The following is a 20,420-nucleotide window of genomic DNA, read 5'->3' as shown; positions in this document are numbered from 1 at the left end:
ATAAATACATTAAAGCTAATCAGCGTATTCACGTATTGCCTTAACCACAGGGTTTTTGCATTTGATATATTTAGTTAAAAATACATTAAAATAAGAATACCCAGGACTGCACGTATTGGTTAGACTGAATGACGACCTCAAGTACTCCATGCTCTTTAACATATCACTTAACATAGTGCCATAGTGGCTTTAAATGATTAACAGACACAATTAATGGATAATTCACAATTCCTTATATAATGATTCATTTTCCAAACCTATCTACATTTTAGAGACATGACATTTTTGTTCTTCAAGTAGATTGTAAACAATTGAAATCGGCTCAGAAATGTCTTGTGACAGCTGTTATTAAGGCTTTTGCCGATTATATGCAATTGTAATCCCTATTAGTTTTTCAATTAATTCAGGCCTACGAATTAGCCAACTCAAAAATAAAGACTTTTGTTTTATTTTCATGTAAGTTTATCACATAATGCTAAACTTTATAAAGCACCAGCTAGGAGACCACAGGCAGTTAATACTTGATTGTCATTCACTGGATTTTTTTATTAATGGAAAGTTAAGAAAAATGAAGATTTTATAAAGTTTGTCAAGTTTTCTGTGCACAACAAACCGTTATGACGTTGCCATTAGCAATTACTATACTGTCTCATTTTATATTTAATGTTAAACAAAAATACAAAATACTTTTATAAAAGTATATGGTGCAAAATAAATTTAATTAATGTAACCAAAATAAATAAACAAAATGATAATGAAAAATGTATATAAAATACTACCAATATTTGCAAAATGCAAAATATTTTTATTCCCCTGGCCCTTTAAGACACCGTCCCAGAATACTTTGCGTGTACTAAAGGTAAACAAACCTAGGCTAAGAGTTACTAAATCTATATCAAGTTTATAGCTAGCAACCTTTAATTTCTGAATTACATAGACTTAAATATGAAATGAGTAATATTGAGTTAATCCAAACAACTCGTCCCTTTACCATGAAGTCATGTTAAGTTTTGATAAGCGATATCATGTTATAATAGCTACATGACACACACTAATAATTGCTTTACTGCAAGCACTGAGACTTGTTTAATTTGGCAATCGTAACAGCTTGCATGTTGAAGTAAAAAGTCCATAACAAACTTAAGTCGACTTTTTTTCTTTCCGGGCGGGTTATTTGGCTATATGTTTAATCATGACAACGCGAAAAAGAAAGAAATTGCTATTACCAAATTCAGAGTCTCCCGAGGATCAAACTGATGGTAAAGCTGTCAAGAGACAAATTCAGTGTCGGCCTGATTCTTCATCACAGGTCGTTCATCAAAGTGTGGGTAAAGATGAGAGTTTGAGCCCTTATTTCTCAACGAGAGATGCTGTCAGGTTGGATTACAGCTTCTTCAACCAGCCGTGTGTTCAGCTGGCAAAAGCCTTTCTGGGAAAGGTAAGATGGGAACCGCGGGCACTATTCTGAATTAAGTGATTAATGGACATTAGTTTTAAAATGCGATTGTTTTCCAAAAATTATATAAAGTATGTTATTAGCTGGCCAGGCTGAAAGACCAGCTGACCCTTCCGCTTGACCAGGGATGACCTGATTTGCCAAGCTGGGATGTCCCTTTTAAATAGTGGATAAAACCAGGCTGGGTGTTCAGTTAAAACTGGTTTTAGCTGTATTCTCAGCAGGGTATATATCATTTAAATAGTTATTACGACCCTGATGTATTACATTATTTCAATTCTGTAAAAATTTGAATTTCATATTTACAATAGACAACTTAATTTCTATGTGCCTTACAAATATAGTATGCACACATAATATTTATGACATCATATTTTAATTTCAATAAAATACAAAAATGTTTCAGGTAAAAGTTGCCTAAGTTCATCTATTAAAGATTAACCTTTGGGATTGTTCTTGTTTTTCTTATAAATAGTAAATCATTGAGAAACCGATGGTTTTGTTTCCTCCTCATTAAAGTACATTCAGATTGCTAGAAATGCAATGAATATTAATGTCTGAAGAAGTCAAATTCCAGACCGTTTTCCTGTCAAGACACAGAAACATTGAGCCTGTGATTAATTATTCACAGGAACTGTGTGTTAAAATCATAAAGTGAAACCCAGACATGAGTAACACCCCAAACACATACTGCACTGAACTCAGTTCATGTCAAAAGCCTTGTGCAGCCCAATTCTGACTTAATTTATTACTAGAAGAAATGTTTTTAATGTAATACATATATATAAATAAAATGTAATGAATATATGTAATATGCACATATATGTAATACAATTTACAATTCTTTGCTTCGGCCCACTCCTTTTGAGCAGAATGTTTACTGCTCAAATAAACAAACTAAACTAAACTAATGTTTAGTATGTAATATTGTGAATAGATCTGACTTCCAGTCCCGAGTATTTTAATGACCCATATTTGGAATGGATAGAGACCATATCTGCAATGCTACCATTGATTCAGTACACACTGTAAGAGCTATATTCAGTTAAGCTTAAAGGTGCAGTGTGTAGATTTTAGTGCCATCTAAGTGGTGAGGTTGGGAATAGCAACCAATGGCTCAGTCCACGGTCTTTTGAAACACACAGTGAAGTTATGGAAGCCGCCATAGGTCAAACATGTCATCGTCTGAGACAACATAGTGGTGAAATGTGAACTGGTGAGCGGTTTGTCTAATAAGGGCTACTGTAGATACATGGCGGTGCAAAATGGTGACTTCCATGTAAGGGGACCCACTGTGTATGTAGATAAAATGTCTCATAAGGTAATAAAAACAATACAGTTCATTATATAAGGTCTTTATACACCACTAAAACATCTATAATATATTGCATTTCTGTCAAGAGATTCTCCTAAATTTTACACACTGCACCTTTATAACTTTGTGAAACGATCATGATAGCCTTCCAGCATCCAAAAACTCAAAAACAGAAAGATGGCTGCTGAAGCCATTAACTTTACATAAAACTAAATAAAACTCAGCTTTGCATATGGTCAGTTAGCTGGTGTGCATGTGAAAGAAGAAATGATGCAATGATAAGCCTGAATTCAGATATCACAAAGGGCATCTGGTCTCACTCATAATACCTAGATTCTTTCTTTCCATGTGACCAGGCATTGCTCCAGTGTAAGTCTGCACCCAGCCCTGTGGGAAAATCAATCTGTGGCTTTCAAATTTTGTTGAGCTCACAAAAATAAACATCATTTACATGAGCCTTGCATTTGATCTACTAAAGAAATCTTCTTTAACTAGAGATGTCAATAGTTATTTGATTGTACTGCTCATTTGCATTACATTTTAGGGACCGCAAGGCATTTCTAAGAATGTTTATTTGCAGTCATAGTTCATTTCTTCTCAACTAAACACGCAATTTAGGACTTTGTTTGTTGCACAAACCGCGATGGACCAGTTATGTGCATGAGCAAGAGGCATAGTGAAGCGCATCATTTGTGGTCATTTGTGTTTGTTCCTGTAGCCCAGTCATGGGCACACAAATATAGATGAAATGTATAGTTGGAATGCACTGTAAGCAAAGCATATGCCAAATGCATAAATGTAAATTTAAGTAAATGTGGCACATTTGTACCACCTGCTGAAAATAAGTGTACAACCCAAATTTGTAACAATTCAAGTGAGCCTGCAGGAAAGTTCATGCGATACCTGGTATTTCTTTGTATTAGGTGTTGGTGAGGAAGCTAACCAATGGCACAGAACTCCGAGGAAGGGTTGTTGAAACCGAGGCATATTTAGGTGGAGAGGACAAGGCGTCCCACTCGGCGGGAGGAAAACGTACAGAGAGGAACGCTGCAATGTTCATGAAGCCTGGAACCATCTATGTCTATACCATCTACGGCATCTATCTCTGCATGAACGTCTCAAGCCGAGGTGAGGTGTTTCGTCCCGTTTTCTCATACTGGTTCTCATTACAGGGCAAACTTGCATGTCCTGTAAATGTTGCATTTTGAAACTAGAGAAAGAAACACAAAGCCTACAGGAACAGTCAGACTGACTACCATATATGTGTTTGTGATTGCAGGGGAGGGGGCGGCAGTGCTTCTGCGCTCACTGGAGCCTCTGAGTGGTCAGGACGTCATGAGGGGCCTGCGAGCAGCCAAACGCAGGGAAGGAGCGAAAACCCTTAAAGATAAAGAACTCTGCAATGGTCCATCCAAGTTGTGCCAAGCACTAGATATACAGCGTTGCTTTGACCGCAGGGATCTGGCAACCGATATGGAGTTATGGTTCGAGACAGACCAAGGAGACACTATTCATGCCGGAGAAGTGGTGTCAGCCCCCAGGATCGGAGTCGAGTCTCATGGGGAATGGGCTACCAAACCACTGCGCTTTTATTTGAGAGGCCACCCATGTGTGAGTGTGCTAAACAGAGATGTGGAGCGTCAGATGAGCACACAGTCCTGCACTGACTTCTCCATTTTGGGACCACACATAATGGAAAAAAGACTAGTTTAATTATCATGTTGACCAATTAAGTCTTTAACGCAAATGAGTATCGAATGTGTTTTTGTTAACGGCTTAATAAAAGCATGTTTTGCATCTTGAGCTTATTAATTTTAAAGATGCACCTTGAGGAAGATACAACCACTTTCTTTTCTCCTGTCTTTCCAGGACATCCAGCTTTGTGGTCTGGAATAATATGGCAGGTTTTTTTGTCGTGTTTGTTGGACAAAATTCACATTGGAGAATAGCCACCAAAAATAGGAGACGCTTGGGTGGAATACTGAAAAGTTTTTATGGCTATCCAAGTATGAACCACACAGCAATATAAATTAGTGACAATAGAAAACTGTATGCCGTAGATCATTCATTATATATTGCCTACACATATGCTTCTTTCAAAACTGAAACATTCCTTATTTTCATTTGGCTGAAACTTTTGAATACTGCTTTAAGTTGGATAAATTATTCCCAGCTTAAATCAGCCATAATACCATTGCTGAAACACATCACATGGTCCGTCGTGGTCTGGGTTAAGTGAGCCGAGTGCTTTTACTCTGGTGGCGATTGGAAGAGCGAGATAATGGGGTCTTCATGGTTGGTTATCACTAAAACGCTCCGAAACTTGTCAAATAAAGTCTTTAGCTGGGAACGACGCATGTTCTCATTATACATGATCTCCTCCAGGTGGTGCCGTCCTCTGAAGTAATGCAGCAGCCTAAGGGTACAACAACATTATATTACTACAGACAACTAGTAGTAACATTCATCCTACTTTGCTGATTTAGTAAACCAAAGAAATGTGACAGTGTAAACAGGATCCAAACCGTTTTGATGCTTATTCGAAATGCATCACATAAATAAATCATGCACGGGACGTGGGGATCTGGGCCAGGTAACCTTTCATGTGCAAGCACAGATTTGTAGTTCATATTATTAAACATGTTATAAACAGAACTTCAATCACCTGGCGAACAACCGCAGGTCCTCTGGGTTCTGTGCGGCTGGCACGCGGAGGATGGCCTGCCGTTCGTGTTCAGTCAAGCTAGCCAGAAAAGTTTCTGTCATCCCCTTATTAAGAGGAGAGTCTCCGCCGGTCTGCAGCTCAGCACTCGAGTTATCCATACTGGGACTTGTCAAAGTCATGTCATCGCTACTGGCTGCAGGGAGACATAAAAAAAAATAATCTAAGCATTTCAAAACCTCACTGTAAATCTGTTTGGAGTACATTGGGCTGCATACTAGGAGAACCGAAGCTCAGGGCACTGGGCGTACTCAGACTTCGGCATGTAACGCGTGTGACCAGGGGTGGCTCCTCCTCCTGCAGACCAGGCTCCTCTTCAATGGGTGGAACCATCAGACAAACATATGTGTGGAGCTGATACAGCTGCCGATGCTGAAGCATCCACACCACCATCTGAATGAGCTGGGCCTGTTCAAAGACACACACAGTGGGTCTAACACATTATGTCTCCAACACTTTATACCAAAAAATTGTATAAAAGTTGTCACTGGGATGGTACCTTTTTAAAAGGTCCCAATATGTACTATTTTGGAACAGATATGTACCTTTTTGAAAAGGTGCTGCCCCAGTGACAAACAAAATGGTTTCCCAAACATTTTTAATGCCTCATAAGCACATATATGTAGGATTTCTTAGCTTATTGTTTGTGATTGTAATGTTCTCTATAATAGTACTTCTCTAGGACAATAACCTCATGAACAGGGGCATCCAGTGGGTTCCTGAACTCAGATAGAGACACAGGAAGTGAAAATTTGGCTAACATGGAGGGCAGGTCATGACCTGGAAACTGGAGAGAGAACTGCTCAGCAAGAGGAGAGTAGCTGGGGAAGAAAGAGACACAAATTATTCTTAATGTCAGAACAGAGTGACAGTAAACAACTTTTAACTACACTTTACAATAAGATTGTACATCGCAAAAAATAACCTTCTTACTTAGTATTTTTGTCTTGTTTTCAGTAAAAATATCAAACATTTTTTAAATTAAGATGTATTTTCTTGATGAGCAAAATGTCTTAGGAAAATAATAAAATAAATAAAAAAAATTAAACTTTAAGCAAATTAGTGCTTAAAACAAACAAAAAAAATCTGCCAATGGAATAAGAAAATCCTTTTTTCATAAACACTTAATTCAAGAAAAATTTTCTTATCATTGGCAGATTTTTTTGCTTGTTTTAAGCACCAATTTTTTATATTTTTTGTCTAAAAACTAGACTTATTTTCCTAGGTCATGTTGTTCATTAAGAAAATACATCTTAATTTAAGAATTTTTAGATATTTTACTGAAAACAAGACAAAAATAAAAAGTAAGTTTATTGAGTAAATGCATTAGCTAACATTCACTAATAATATTCAGTATGGTTTTAATGTTAATGCCAATACAATTGTTTATGTTAGGTCATTGTGCATTTAATAAAGTTAAGAGTTATAACTTTTGATAAAAAAATGTTGTAGAAATAGTTCATTGTTTTATCATGCATTAACAAATTTTAAATGGATAGTTTACGCAAGAATGTTGTTACAACCCTTTATAAATTTCTTTGTTTTGGAAAACACAAAGATATTTGTAATAAAGCAGAAAAAAAGAAACACCATTGACTGAAAAAAACTTCTATGGAAGTGGTGCTCAAAACGGTTTGGTTACAGACATTGCTCAAAATATCCTCCTTAGTGTTTATCTGAACAAAGAAATGTATACATGTTTGAAACAACATGAGGGTGAGTAAATAATTTTTGGGTGAACATATGCAACCTTCTTGTAAAATGTTACCAAAATAAAAAAAATACTTTTAGCAGTTCTTAGGAGATCACTTACATGCAGATGTTTGCATGAGGAGAGAGCATATAGACGTTGTTCTCACAGAGTGGATAGATAATGATGGCTTTACCCCAGTACACCAAATGTGCAGCTATCTGAAAGACCTGTAGAGGGCAATATAACATCAGAAAAAGACTCGGCAGGTCAGTTATAAAAACTTAGTGTGAGTGCAGAGATCCATGCATTAAATAAAATGACATTTTATCCACAGATCACTTTCTTATTTAAAGAATAAATAAATGCTCTGAGTGCACATCAAATCAACATCTGTGTCAATGTTTATTACCCCTCAAAAATTATTTTGATTTGAACTTGGAGAGTTTAAAAGAAATAACATATCTTGAATCATGTGAAACCAATTACAGGCTGTAAATGTCTATACAATGTTTATTTAAAGTAATATTAACTTTACAATTATTGCATTACTGATGTTTTTATTTCTATTTGCAGAGTTTACACCATGTCACTTTCTGTTACATATCTGCATGTATTGTGAGTAAAATGACTGGCTTTACTGGAGTCCACTGGTTATTAAAGTTAAAAGACTGTACATAATTTTATTTTATTATTATGCATAATTATTGACATAATTGTTAATCACAGTAGTCTCATGTCAACATTTTTCTCAGGTCCATATTCATACAAATGTGTTTTCACTGTTAATTTCCTGCGCACTTCCGAATGTCTACATGTAAAAAGTCAAAAACAACAAAATAATGTGTTATTCAATAACAATGCTATAGACAGGCTTATCTTCTCCTGACCTAAACCCTCTCTTTTTACATTTGAAATTCATCAATTCTGTCCACTAGATGGCAGTTTGAGACTAATTACTGTATATCAGGAGTGTGAGTACAACTACTTAAAGGGATAGTTAACCAAAAATGAACATTCTGTCATAATTTACTTGCCCTCGAGTTATTTCAATCCTGTATAGATTTCTTTGTTCTACTAAACAAAGAAAGATATTTTGAAGAATGTTTGTAACCATGAAGATCTGGGGCACCATTCAGTTACATAGTATTATTATTTTACTATGGAAGTGAATAGTGCCCCAGATCTTCTTGGTTACAAACATTGCTCAAAAATATCTCCCTTTGTGTTCAGCATAACAAAGAGATTTATATAGGTTTGAAACAACTTGAGGGTGAGTATATGATGACAACGATCCCTTTAAAGATGAAAGCTTGAATCTACTTTAATTTAAACACATTGCTTTTTTTAGTCAAGAAGTAAAAATAATGTTAAATATATAATACATCTGCTTAAAGATAATGCTTAAACAGAGACAGCACTATTAAATGTGACCCAGTCTGTAAAAACGTAGCTAAAGTAATTTTTTGTAAATAATCATTTTGTTATAAAATCATCTTATATAATGTAAAGAATAGGGCTGGGCATAGATTAATCTAGATTAATCTCATACAAAATATAATTTTTTTTGCATAATATATGAGTTTGTGCTGTGTGTAATTATTATGTATATTTAAACACACGCACATACATACATGAAGGTGTGTGTATTTATATATACATAATAATTACACACAGCACAAACTTGATATGAACTTTGAACCTTGATATCTTTAATACTGAATGAGTAAGACCATATCGAAGATTGAAATCAAACTTTGATGCTCCAAATCGCATACTTCAATTATGAGACATTAGCTTGGATTTCACAGTTCAAGCCAAAAAGCCCCATATATTTCTAATTTCTGTGTCAGACATAATAACTGATCACTGTTCACAACTGCGAAATGTATAATTTCACCTGTAGGAGAGCTAGATCAGTGTCCTGAGCTAACTGCTGCAGGTTCTTTACAGCTGAACAGGTTTTGATGAGTCGCACCAAAGCAGGAGAGCAGTCCAGAGGGAGCTGAGCCAGCAAAGCTTTCTCATCATCCAGAAGCAGCAACGCATGATACGGCCTGCAGAGGACACACCACGCATTCAAAATGACACTCAGAGTAAAATACAAACTGTACTTTACAATGCAGCAAAAACAAAGACAGATAAAGGAATGCAGTGTCAAAGCTCATGACATCATGCACCAGTTGTTCTCTCTTGATGCACTAAACAATACAGGACATGAACTAAGGCAAATCATCTGTAGGAGGTGGACATGTAAATAGGCGTATATTTCGGTCATAGTCTTTAGGCCATATCTATTAAGAAGACAAATATATGCATTATTCTGCTTTTTTAAAGTTACATTTAAAATGCTTTCAAGTTTGAATAGGCATGATGTCTCACAGTGTGATGACCGAATCAACTCACCGAATTGCTTTTAGACTGTGCTCCAGAGCTTCTGGTGGGATGTGTTTTCCGCACACCCGGTGGATTTTATGAGGAAGGCAGAAACTGACCTCCAACCAGTTATTAATGTGAAGGCGCACGATTCCAGTTGTGCAGAGGCTAAAAGTATTACACAATGAACAACACTGTCATGACAAGAAATACAATCCACTTACAGTTGTCTGTCTATACTGTATTAACTTTCTACAATAAATTTACAGTCATACAGAGGCGGCTTCCCGGACAGGGCTTATCCAGTCCCAGACAAAAATGCATGTTTGAGCTGCCTTCATTTAAAAACATCTTGCACTGACATATCTTAACATATATCAGTGCCATTGTTTTGTCTCAAGATGTAATATAACTAAGGCCTAGTCCTGGATTAATCTAAACCCTGTCCGGAAAACCGCCCCTTCGAGTAAAAGATTGTGAAAAAATAGTATAGATATCAAGATGTACATGTAATGCATAAGGACTTAAGTAAGAGGATTAAGTATAATATCAAACTGAATAAAATAAAGTACTGTGCAAAATGTCTTAGGCCATCGGCAGCTTTGTTGTTTAGCAAAGTTTTAATGATCATCCATATATTTTCTCTTTATTAAGATACAAACAGTACATTTGTACAAAATGTTTTAAGAACAAATTTTTTTTTAAATACAACATACAAATTTCCTGTATTTTTCCACCGGGTTGTATTCTAATAAAGAGACTTTTATTATATATATATATATATATATATATATATATATATATATATATATATATATATATGGTCATACCATTACAAAAACAACAAATTTAATGGTGGTATGGAGGCTTTTGCACAGTACTGTGTATCTGTAAACAAAATGTAATTTAGCTAAACTGGATTAGTATCTTTCAAGTCCTTTTAAGTCCTGAAATAACAATGATAATAAACAATCTAATAAATTATATAGCTTTACCCCTAAAATCAAATGAAAAAAATAAAGCCCAAACTACATATAAATAAGATTATTATTATAATTCTACCCTAGGCCAAACCTCAATCGTAACCTGTCCCTCCAAAATTCGAACCCTAAATCCCCCGTCTCAAGCCCTGTTATGAGGGGTGCCAACTAAGGTCCTATAATGCAAAGCCTAAAAAAATTATGTATAGGCTGTGTACATTTTAGTGACATATCCTGATCCATCCCAGATCATAATCAGGTAGCCGGTGCAAATGTGATTTGAATTTATTTTAGAAAATCTAAGACTATAACAATCTGTTAGGATGATAGGAATATTGTTTCATTGTGAACACGTCTTCTCTGGGTAAATAAGAGTAAAGCTCACCTGTCATAGGCCTCTTTAAGGTCTCTTGCTAATTTACACTTGGGAAGGATCTGGCGAAAAGGCGACTGTGGTGGGTCATCCGCTATAATAGCAGTTAACAGCATAGTGAACATCATGTAATGGCTTTAGAAATAATTTTTACAGGATATTGTACAATATTGCATATTGTAAGGGAAAAATATGATTACTCTCGGTCATGGTGGTGACCTCATCCTGTACTGCTAGCATTAGCTTGGCTTCTCTGGTGAGATACTGACATCTACGCTCCTCATGCTGCAGGGCTATGGCAATGCGGCGAGATAGGTTATGCATACAGTTGATAACTGAGTCATCTGCATTGGCCTGTAACAGATAGAAAGACAAACTGTTGTTGTTCTTTTGATGAGTACAGCATTATTGCAAAAGTATAGCTTAGTATTTTAGTTAATTCAATAACTAACCAAACAATAATAATCAACATTGTAATTTATTCATGTTTTTAAATGTTTATTTCTACATATGTGACCCTGGACCATAAAACTAGTCATAAGTAGCACGGGTATATTTGTAACAATAGCCAACAAAACATTGTATGGGTGAAAATTATTTATTATTTTATGCCAAAAATCATTAGGATATTAGGTAAAGATCCATGAATATATTTTATACATTTTCTATCGCAAATATATTAATAATGTATGTATCATTAGAAATATGTGTTTCTAAGGACAACTTTAAAGCCAATTTTTCTCAATATTTAGATTTTTTATTCCAGATTTGCATCTCGGCCAAATATTGTCCTTAAAAAAAAAAGAATCAATGGAAATGTATTCAAATTTTAAATTCATTAATTAATTTGTTTAGCTTTCAGATGATGTATAAAATCTTGATGTACAAAAAAATTAGACTAGTTTTCTGGTCCAGGGTTCACATATACAAATTTCTCACCTTATATTTTTAACATTAGTTAAAATATTATGAATATAAATTAACAATAATAAATAATATATTAATCAGTGTCCTAGATTAATTTACATTTATTCATTTAGTGAGACTAGCATTTAACATTTCACATTAATACAACAATAATAAATTCATACAACAATAAACACGGTATCTAAAGTGAAGCTTTAAAAGAGAAGTGAACATTACAAAAGAGATTTATTTAATGTTATACAGGAAGTTAAGCAGTGGTATATATAGAAAAACATTTCTTCAGCTGTTTTTTGAAGGTTGTAGTGCAAAATGAATAATGAGATTAACTATTTATTACACCTAACAAACAGTATTAACTAAAGTGAACTAATTAAGTCTTTTTTAAAGATATGGTTGGCCTTTAATTAGTTTTACTATTTTACTATATTTTTGTCTAAACTTTTCTAACTGTTCTTGTTTTTCTTGCAACAATGTCTTCCTCTAGAGCTAAAGCACTTTTTAATGCAGACATTTTTCAATTAGTTTTATTCCCTCAATAATTACGTGCAATGTACTACTTATAAGATTATAATGGACATAAACATCAAAAAAATTATATATTATAAATTTTAATGTGTAAAGTAAAATATTTTTAAAAATGATGGTTATATTTGACCATCCAAAATACAAGGAACAACCTGTTTAATAAAGTCTAAAATTAAAGTTTAAAATGTGCACATAATTTGCTGTGTAACGGTGGGCATGTGGCCCGAGTGTGTGTACTGGGGAAAGGGAGTGTGCATGCTGCAGAACTGATAGCAGCATGAGTGTGCATTTTCGGCATCTCAAGCCATTACTCAGCACTCTGTCCTGCTAAGTCATGCTGGCACAGGGGTGGGTGTGATTGTGGTCCTTTTGATAATGGAGGAAAGATGGTACCGCCCCTGTCGGTCTGTGTGATACAGACAGCATACTGGAAGTTTATCACAATTCGCACCCTTTTCTGAGAAACCCAGACAAACCTCTTCCAGATATCCCCATAACAGCTGATTCACTATAGACTGCCAACAGGTCTTGGACACCTAAGGCCCATACATTTTATTGCATGAAATAAATGTAAAATATAAAATGAAGTGGAATCAGAAGTAAGAAATTTTCTTAACCATTTTTACAGTTGCTGACTGGATATATATATATTTTTTTCAGGCCCCCTTAATTTTACACAGGTGTCCAAATGTATATTTATATATATTTTTATATATTTATATTATGAATATAAATAAAATATTCCTAAATAAAAATGTTTTTAATTACATGTATGTTTATATTTATAAAAACAAAATATATACACACAGTACACACACACATATATTATGCAAACTTTTATTTTGATTAATCTTCTGACAACCCTACAGAAAATGTAAAGATATGTTATGTTATTTATTTCATATAAAGAGTATCTGATGTTTGAACTAGTTGGAGGTCAATTTCTTCCCTTTACATAATTAAAACCTTTTTTGTTGTTTTAAACATTTTGCATTTTGCAAAAATGTGATATTTTATTTAGTTTTTTTTATTTTAATCTAATGCAATGATATTCATTCAAATCTTTAAAAAATAATAATTTTTTGAAGTCACTGTATTTGAAAAGATAATGTGAAAAACAATTTCTTGTAAAAAAAAATAGTATGTAGTAAACCACAATCATGTCTTATTTATTTATGTGGGGGATGATATTGTAGTGCTGTAACTGATCAATTTATTTAGTAAATTTTATCATATACTTTTAAGAAAATAATTTCAAATTGGATTTCAAATGATACATTTATAATTAATTAATATATGAAATACTGTATGTTCTGTTTTCTTACCCTTAAAGCAAAGACAACACTAAACAGGATCATGGTGGGTAGCTCTCTTTTGGGGGAGGGGTCGGTTTTGGAGACCTGCAGAAGGAAATTTCATTAATAACTAGAATTACTTTATGCTAATGTTTTCATTTAAGTGGACCTTTGGGAAAAAAGGCACAAACTAAATGAACATCTCTAATAATATTAGAGCAATTTAGTTTTTACGTGCATAATATGTTTTATTTAAAAAAATTTATGCTGCATAAAGTATCAATCAGATTTAGATCAGATCCTGAAAATAATTCTTCAGAAAAATCAATGGTCTGTTTTCTATACTAAAAACATAATAATAATAATAATAATAACTTTGTGCAAAGATTTTATTTTTAAAATGCAGTGCAACAGCAAATACGTTGCAGTTTAATAAACTGAATAAGTACAAGATACCAAAAGAGAAATTGGCATTTCTCCATCCATGTGGCTTTTTAAAAATGTTCAGGCCCAAAGCTAACACTTTGCTAATAGGAGAACATTTGTTTAGTGACAGCCTAACATATTTTATCTCTGACAGAAGGTGGAGCTCTTGGCCTGGTATCATAGCATTCTCTGGTGTCTATTAACATCTGGGTATTCATGCAGTAATGTAAAAGCACATGTAAATGCCCAAGTAAGATATCTGAATTTAAAAAACTCTAAATATTGGTAAATGTCCTATATGACATTTCTTAAGCTCTCACCTGAATATTTTGTGGGTGCTGTAGTAGAGTTGGATGACCGACGAAGCGCACATTGTCAATTTTTAGTTCAAACTTCTTGCCGCACATATCAGACTTGGTGGCCAAGATGGTGGCAAGAATGATATCAGAAAATCTTTTTAAGGAGAAGGAATAAAACAGAAAGAGAGATTAAGGACAGAGATCACAAAAGGCCTTAAACTTAGTTGGTGTGATTAAATTTGAAAATCTGGTTGGATTACAGGCACTAATCTATCTACTGACCAATAAGAATTATTCACAAACTCGTTTTCTGATTTCTAGAAAATGGGGGGGGGCATTTTAAGCAAATTATTTGGTAAAGCCTTTAGGCTTTTTTTCTGATTATAACAAGAATATCTATGAAGGCACATCAATGATAATATGGCATTGGACACTTCTGGCAGAGTGATGGACCGTAAAGAAAGAAGTGACAAACTTGTGATGGTATAGACCCCTTCAAGGTTTGTAAACATTGAATGACTATTGGGTGCGCACGCAGCACAGGGTCAAGCTGTTCATACCCTTTAGGCTTTCTAGTTTAATCTAACAGGGCTGAAAATTATGACTTACCTGAAATGAAGTGAGCACTACAAACACAAGCCTCTTTAATCTTTGCATTGTCCCAGTCTGCACGTTTAATTACTTGCAGCCACAGATGTATTTTTTGTTTTTAGGAATCCCGAAAAACTTAACGGCAGACCTGGTGCGATTTTCACAGCCCACAACGCAAGTAGGCATTTTTGACGATACCGAATAATACGCAACTTAATCTGCTTTAATGATTTTTCTGACCCCGACATGCGCAGTGGGAACCGCCTGTGACGTGAACTGTGAAGAGGTCTATACATTTTGGTGCTATAGCCAACTCAAATAAAGCCTTTACAGTGAGTCAGACCCCAGAAAAAGCCTATTAGTGTGCAAAAAACAGTGGTTTAATTTAAAACCTTTAATCTCGATCAGTGGTGAAATTATTTTGTTAATAGAAATAGAATAGAAAGTAAGGTCTTGGAAAAGTGTGCATTTATTTTATACTGCATTACATTTTATTTTTTTGCAAATTGCAAATTTTTTAATCCAGCAGTTTCAATTTACAGAACTTTTTTACAGTGATGTAAAAACAAAATTATGGTAGTTTTGATCCTATTGGTTGAAATGTGATCGACCATTTGAGCTTATACAAAAAAATTAAAGACACAAATCACATGAACCATCACATCACAATTACCCACGATTCATCAGATTATATTTTAAATTTGAATGCATATGTGAACAACAAAACAGAACATACAACATACAAAATATCAGGGAGGAAAGGAAAACAAAAATTGGGTGTTCTGGAAAAGAAGTGGTTTAGAGTGGTCGTTTTATCTTACCCTGCTACCAACTGTTCATCAGTTAGTGGAGTGTGTTCTCTGAAACTGGAATATGGTCAATGAAAGAAAAAACAAAACAACAAAAAGCAAAATGCAGCAGACAGGAATGGATGGCAGAGCGCATAACACAGGATGGTCAAAAACAAATAATAAAGAAATAATATCACAGATTTATCTGAATCTGAAAAAGTTCTAACCAAACCTAGACGTCTCATTTTGTCAGCATAACAGTATAAATTCTTTGTGGGCTTTTCCAAAATCTGGCAACAATATTACATTCCCGTGGTGTTTGTTACATGCAGATCTTGCGTTAGTCCTTAGTTAATCTTAGTTGTTAGACTGTTCCTATTTATTTATATTCTGATGTTTGTTTGGTGCTCTGTGTGACAATATGTTCAGTCAGCATAGGTACTGTTAGTTTGCCATTATGCAGATAAACCATTTATTTTATACACTGTCAGAAATAAAGGTACAAAACTGTACCCTTTCTGTCACTGTACCTTAAGTTTCCGTTTGGTACCTTTACAGGATTACAAAACAGAATACAAGTTTTGGTAGATTACTGTACCTTAAGGACATACATTGTTAGAAAAAAGTCTAAATGTGTACCCTAGCTGTCAGTGGGGCAGCACTCTTTAAAAAAGGTAATTGTATGGACAATTAGGTACAGATATGTAAACTTTTAGTACCAATATGTACCTTTGAGATACTAATATGTATTTTTGAGGTACTAATAAGCTCTCTTTGGTCCCAGTGTGTACTTCTGAGGTACTAAAATGAAATCCTTAGGTGCAAAGTTGTACTTTTAGAAAGGGTACAGCCCCAGTGACAGAAAAGGTACAGTTTTGTACCTTAATTTCTGAGAGTGTACAATGGCACAGTTTTAAGAGAACTATACACATCTTTAAGAGGCAGGACAGCCCTCTTCCTATATCATACAGCGCTTAACTAATTTTTAAGACCACATGTCTATTTCTCTCAAAGATCATCCAGCATGTAGAAGCACTTTAATGGGGACTCTTTTTTTAATTTTCAGAGAGTTCTGGACATTTCGCAATTTTCAACATGAGGAATGTCAAATTAAATTTGCGTGTTCAACTTCTCTCAGAAGTCAGAAATAAATCAAGCCTAACATTCAACCATTGAAACCTAATCTAGGCTTAAGGCAAGTCCTAGACTAAGACACAAGTTTGAGCTGTCTCAACTGAATCTAACTTGACCTGAAAGATCTTAAATATGCCAATGTCATTGATTTGTCTCAGGATACACACCAGTAACATCTTTTTTAAAAGATGCTTAAACATCTTAATTAAACTAAGACCTAGCTTTAGCTAAGCCTTGTCTGTAAAAACCAAGCCATTATTCTATTAAAGGAAAACACCACCGTTTTTCAATATTTTACTAGTTATTCTTACCTCAACTTTTTTCAATGCATGCACTTTTAATCTTTGTACAGCGCGTCGTGAATGTGTTAGCATTTAGCATAGCCCCATTCATTCCTATGGCTCCAAACAAAAGTTTTATTTTGTGCCACCATACTTACTCGTGTAACGTCTTTAAATAGGGAAAACATGGAAGGGTTTGGTGGCTTCTTAATTCATCCCTGTTTGGAGCCATAGGAATGAATGGGCAAAGGCTAAATCCTAGCACATTCAAGTGCACACATTGAAATAAGATAGGTATGTATTAATTTGTCTAAGATGAGGTAAGATAAATTTGGTGATAAATTTGTTAAGTGCTGTATGACTGTTGCTTACCCATAATCATATAAAACCAAAAAAGGAAACTAAAAACATTCAAACTCTTAAGTGAATTAACCATCTTTCAGTTTGGATCATGTTATGATCTTATACACTCACGACTCATCATATGAGCAAGCAATCTTTCCAAACTGCTAGCCGGGGCAGGTATTAAACCCACAGAATGGGCACAGCAACATTTTTCACTGGTGTACTCTTAAAGAATAACAAGACCTATGTGTAGCTGTATTTATAATGTCTGAAGAGTTGTGGTGGAATTAAGTGTTATTTTAAAAAGCAACACTTTCTTAATGTTGTATTTTTGATTGAAGAATGATTAGTGATGGACCGATATATTGCAGTGGCCGAGACATCGGAAGATAATTTTTTCAATCGGCCAATAAATCTTTCTGTTCCCTAAATGTGTTGTTTGGCAAACAGTAAAATAGCCAATCTTATTCACTTTTTAATGTGAAGTTGGTTGTATTTCACAAAATATCTGTCTTAATATCTGTCAATATCTTAAAAAGGGTACAGTACTGTGCAAAAGTCTTAGGCCACCACCACCACCACCAGACTTGTTGTTTTAGAAGTTTTAATGTCCATCCATATTTATTTTTCAATCTATTTTATTAAGATACAAACAGAAAATACAGGAAATATGTAAAAAAAAAGAGCATTTTTGAGCAGAATGAAGTAAAGAGAATAATTTATTTAAAATGAGAAATTCACATTTGATTTGATTTAGGTTTAAGAGATCCTGAGGTTTTCTGCTATTCCTTAAGTGTAAGGGGAGTTTACCCTAAAAACTTGACACATCAGTTTACATTTTTTATACAGTTTTTAATACTATATACACATTTCCTTTATTTTCTTAATGTATTCTATTAAAGAGACTGAGAAACATTTTCATTTTGTCTCTCACTGGTTTGTCTCTTATGTACTGTATTTGTGTTATATTGCCCAAACTACTTTCTCAATATCTGTACCTGCCATAAAACCCCATATCGGTCGACTACTAATAATAATATATTATTTTGTGTCATAAATGTCACTGTAAGATGCTCATCTGACCTAACTGCACAATGTAAATAAAAATTCCTAAAGCTCAAATGTGACCACTAAAGTAGAACATGCAGTATTTTAAACATGGCAAAAAAACTCTACATCAAACAACAACATCCTGCTCAGATATAAAGTAACTTACACCAATTCATTTTAAATTTGTGTTTTTTGGCTGCGTCAAAGAAAACCACCAAATCTTTAAAGCATTTCCCTGCATACCTTGAATCACCATCCTGATCCTCTGTAGAATCACCTGAGGTATTCAACGCGTATGGACTCCGCTGTTTTGCTTTAAAAGAAAAGAAACATGTTTTCTTTGTATTAGTTATGTTATGTAATATATAGTGCAATATAATTGACAGTGGAATCCCTACTGGAAAATCCAGCTAAGACCAGCATAAGCTTTTGAGCTTGGTTTTGCTGGTGTAGCAAGCTGGTCTAGCTGTGTTTTGGTCACATTTAAGCTGGTCTAGTTGGACTTAGCTGGTCAGGCTAGGAAACCAGCTGACTCATCATCTTGACCAGCTTTGCCAGGCAAGGAGGACCAGCTGAAACCAGCTACTGCCACTTAAAACCAGCTAGCAGCTTATGCTGGTCTTAGCTGGATTTTTCAGTAGGGATGTAATGTGTCAATCACAGAATCTGGAGGTGCGACAGGGACACGTTGATAGATGTCAAAAGTTTACAGTTGAAATAAAGTGAATGAAATTAGGTGTGAAATAAAATGCAACAAATAAGTGAACTGTGACACTTACACGTTGCCGATGAGGTGCTTTCAGATACTTTCTGGAATGGGTATCGGAAGAGCAATTTGTTTCCTCTGCTCCCAGAACTAACTAATATAACGCTAATGGGACTTGTTTTTTCTCCATTTTGCTGCAGATTGGATTGTGACCGTTTCCACGTCACTTTCGGGTCTACTTCTGAATCTACAGACCACTGCTTGTACATCCTGACGCTTTCTTCTCAAATATATAATATGTAAATAATCGAGCGTAACTTACTGCTGCAGTTTGTGCCTGAACTGCTGGAGCTACATTAAATATTTGAATAGATGGGAGGTAAAATGTTAACCAAAATTAGATAATTATGATATACAGTACAGAACATCTTTCATAACTTTATTTCTCGCTGGGAAACAGTGCAAGAAAAAGCTTTCCTAGTTTGCTAGTTATATCAAAAACACTTATGCAAAATCTCGTATTATTTACTAGACAGCAAACCCATTTTTACCCGGTGGTCATCAGATGTTGTCTTTGGACATTTTCTTCTAACCGAGAGCAAAGTTTACCATTCAAAATACCTAAATGATAAATATACTGAAACACAACACTGGCTATTGTTTTGGTGTTACACAGTTTGCGGTCCGTTGAAATTCAAATCCCAGCAAATAATGGTTCCGGATGTTTTCTCATTGTCATTTCGGACCATTAACTCTTTAATAAACCCATTTTTTGCACGTGCCCAAATGTAAATCTGCTGTCAATGCATGTATTCATGTACGTTTATAATCGGGAAGAAATAAAAACGAAACGACGCAGTCCAGTTGTTCCGACGATCTCTGCTACCTCTCTGAATGAGCTACCCACACACTGCGCATGCGCATTACGTTTTCACACTTTGAAGGCTCATGTCTAAAGTCCCGCCCATAATTTTGAGCTACCTTGCCTCACATCTGGATAACTGTGTAAGTAAAATAAATCTCGTTGAATTAAAATACTGTTTTCACTGCATAATCAAATCTTTCAAAGTAAATATTGAATCATCTTTGTATGTCTGCAAAAAAAATGAGCACTCCCTACTGAAAAATCCAGCAAAGA

The 20,420-nt window shown here is 34.7% G+C and overlaps 2 protein-coding genes across 4 annotated transcripts; one reads left to right on the top strand and one right to left on the bottom strand.

Moving 5' to 3' along the window:
• Positions 1-843: 843 nt before the first annotated feature.
• On the top strand, positions 844-4,572 carry mpg (N-methylpurine DNA glycosylase). Of its 2 annotated transcripts, none has more exons than XM_065251949.2 (3): positions 844-1,438; positions 3,695-3,899; positions 4,051-4,572. In XM_065251949.2, exons 1-3 carry the CDS (start codon positions 1,193-1,195, stop codon positions 4,482-4,484), a joined length of 885 nt encoding a protein of 294 aa, XP_065108021.1. In that variant the 5' UTR covers positions 844-1,192; the 3' UTR covers positions 4,485-4,572. The 2 variants fall into 2 exon arrangements, with proteins under 2 accessions (XP_065108021.1, XP_065107931.1); XM_065251859.2 differs by having other exon boundaries at positions 3,695-3,904; positions 4,056-4,572.
• Positions 4,573-4,745: 173 nt separating this feature from the next.
• On the bottom strand, positions 4,746-20,162 carry nprl3 (NPR3-like, GATOR1 complex subunit). Of its 2 annotated transcripts, XM_065251649.2 has the most exons (15): positions 19,834-20,162; positions 19,356-19,633; positions 18,820-18,889; positions 15,797-15,841; positions 14,406-14,538; positions 13,690-13,764; positions 11,113-11,266; positions 10,925-11,006; positions 9,590-9,727; positions 9,084-9,240; positions 7,307-7,413; positions 6,185-6,314; positions 5,712-5,901; positions 5,437-5,629; positions 4,746-5,187 (listed from the first exon to the last, which is right to left on the bottom strand). In XM_065251649.2, exons 2-15 carry the CDS (start codon positions 19,549-19,551, stop codon positions 5,022-5,024), a joined length of 1,836 nt encoding a protein of 611 aa, XP_065107721.1. In that variant the 5' UTR covers positions 19,552-19,633; positions 19,834-20,162; the 3' UTR covers positions 4,746-5,021. The 2 variants fall into 2 exon arrangements, with proteins under 2 accessions (XP_065107721.1, XP_065107805.1); XM_065251733.2 differs by lacking the exon at positions 15,797-15,841 and having other exon boundaries at positions 19,356-20,161.
• Between the last annotated feature and the right edge of the window lie 258 nt (positions 20,163-20,420).

This window comes from Paramisgurnus dabryanus, chromosome 3 (assembly GCF_030506205.2).
Source record: "Paramisgurnus dabryanus chromosome 3, PD_genome_1.1, whole genome shotgun sequence".
In the NCBI taxonomy this organism is placed as follows: domain Eukaryota; kingdom Metazoa; phylum Chordata; class Actinopteri; order Cypriniformes; family Cobitidae; genus Paramisgurnus; species Paramisgurnus dabryanus.
Note: the sequence above shows the minus strand (reverse complement) of the source record. Positions and strands in the feature narration are given on the sequence as shown.